This window comes from Bactrocera latifrons, unplaced genomic scaffold (genome assembly GCF_001853355.1).
Source record: "Bactrocera latifrons isolate USDA-ARS-PBARC rearing strain unplaced genomic scaffold, ASM185335v1 scaffold_107, whole genome shotgun sequence".
In the NCBI taxonomy this organism is placed as follows: Eukaryota; Metazoa; Arthropoda; class Insecta; order Diptera; family Tephritidae; genus Bactrocera; species Bactrocera latifrons.
The window spans coordinates 11233-13011 of NW_017534486.1; the positions used below are offsets into that span (position 1 = coordinate 11233).

A 1779-nucleotide genomic window follows, 5' to 3' on the forward strand; every position below is an offset into this window, starting at 1 on the left:
TCTCGAAAACTAGTACCTAGATGACATAAATCAATACGCTGACCTGACTTCGGACGCAACTTACTACAGACATGCACTGACCGTCATTCATAGTGGAGCTATTAACACCTTCACGACACCCTCTCAGTGAATGGCGTGTTTGGAGACCAGGAGCTCGAGTTGCCGCGAAAAACGRGAGTGCTAGGGTCAGTTTCACTCTGGATACTGTAGCAGGTTTAAACTCCTACTTATCTATAATAAACCCTAACATTTTAACACCCCGCATGACACTGGCCAACTCTTTGCATACTCTTCTAAACCGACAMAGCTGACATCCCTCTCCCTATGGTCCGACCCGTCCGAAACAGCACGTTTCCTGGGCCTACCGTTGAATGACGTAGATGACGTAGATGACACTTATCTAATCCCTACCTTMCTAAYGGGGATTAGGTACCTGTTGCAACAACAACAACRATTGTACTGTTTCGAATTACAGATAAGTTTCCTCATAATCTCAACAAAGTACATGACGATCTTCATAACCTACAAAATCGCTCATCTATTTCCCATGAACGATGTGTCTATTGATTGTCGCCGTGCTGTTACGATCAGTTGTTTCCGTCGAATCCACTATTTCAATTTTCAATCTTAAGAGTAGGTGTCCTGTGATGACCATTACACTACTACTAAGTGCCCTTTGGTCTACAAGCAGAAGCTTTTAGTCTGCCACCCATCAAAACTACCGCAAAAAAAATTTATGATATGTACTGTGTTGCAAGGCTTAAAGTGTTCTTCTAAGGTACATTGCTTCAAACAGTGTTTGAAAGAGCTATTCTAAGGCAGCTTAGAGGAAAGCGTGCCAACTCATCAGATAAGAAGGCACTTAGGTTCTTTCTTTAGAAAATGCTTGAATAACCGTTAGCTCGGAAAGTATTCAGTATGGTACAATCTGGTTGCTCTACATTTGAAGGATGAAAAGATACCTTCACCGGATGTCTTCAAGGGCGCAGCTACTTCGAAATACGAACTTTCGCTCGAAAACAATATTAGAAGTTACAGAGCCAATCCAAACGAAGTGGTGCGCAGTATTTTTCTCTCAAATTGATTGATTGAAGAAAAAAAATAAAAACTAGAATCAGTCTCTCTTCTGTGTTTAGAAGAATACAGCTTGCTAACTAAATTTCAATTTTTAAATTTCTGTATTTCCACTGCGTAATCATATGAGAACTTCGGAGTTAGTTCATTTGTTTGAATGTAATCTTCATTAGAGTATAAGTCAGTATTTTCTGGATTAATTTACATTAGGGTGATTACTAATCTGGGAAGAAAACATTTACATTCCACTTGTAAAACATATATGAATATCTGTGATCTCACAAAGCCCAAAACGTATTGTATTTATGCGGGTAACGTGAAATATATTCCGTCTTCTAGGATTAATAAATAAAATTTTAACTTTACCTCCACTCACTTGTATATATACATATAATAAGATTTCACAATTTATCTCTCAACTCTCTGCAGATGAATGACACATTCCAACAGCCAGGAAGATGGCATGACTTCATACTGACACCTGAACATCGTCCCGCATCGGAGCCACTTACACACATCATGTCATATACCATAAAGAATCTACATCCTGGCGCTTACTACGAAGCGATAGTGCAGGCGAAAAATAGCTACGGTTGGAATGAGGTAAGCACAATACACATACAAACACGCTATATGCGTCCATTATAAGGATACATATGCATGGAGAGTAAATATATAACTGTATATGCACTAAAGAGTGAAGTA

At 39.0% G+C, this 1779-nt stretch overlaps 1 protein-coding gene across 1 annotated transcript in view; it reads left to right on the forward strand.

Annotated features, from left to right (window-relative positions):
* Positions 1-1779, forward strand: part of LOC108970494 — a 16362-nt gene that overhangs the window by 11029 nt on the left and 3554 nt on the right. The window contains exon 3 of the mRNA XM_018935929.1: positions 1504-1677. Within this exon, the coding sequence (XP_018791474.1) occupies positions 1504-1677 (174 nt within the window). The remainder of the gene's footprint in view (positions 1-1503; positions 1678-1779) is intronic.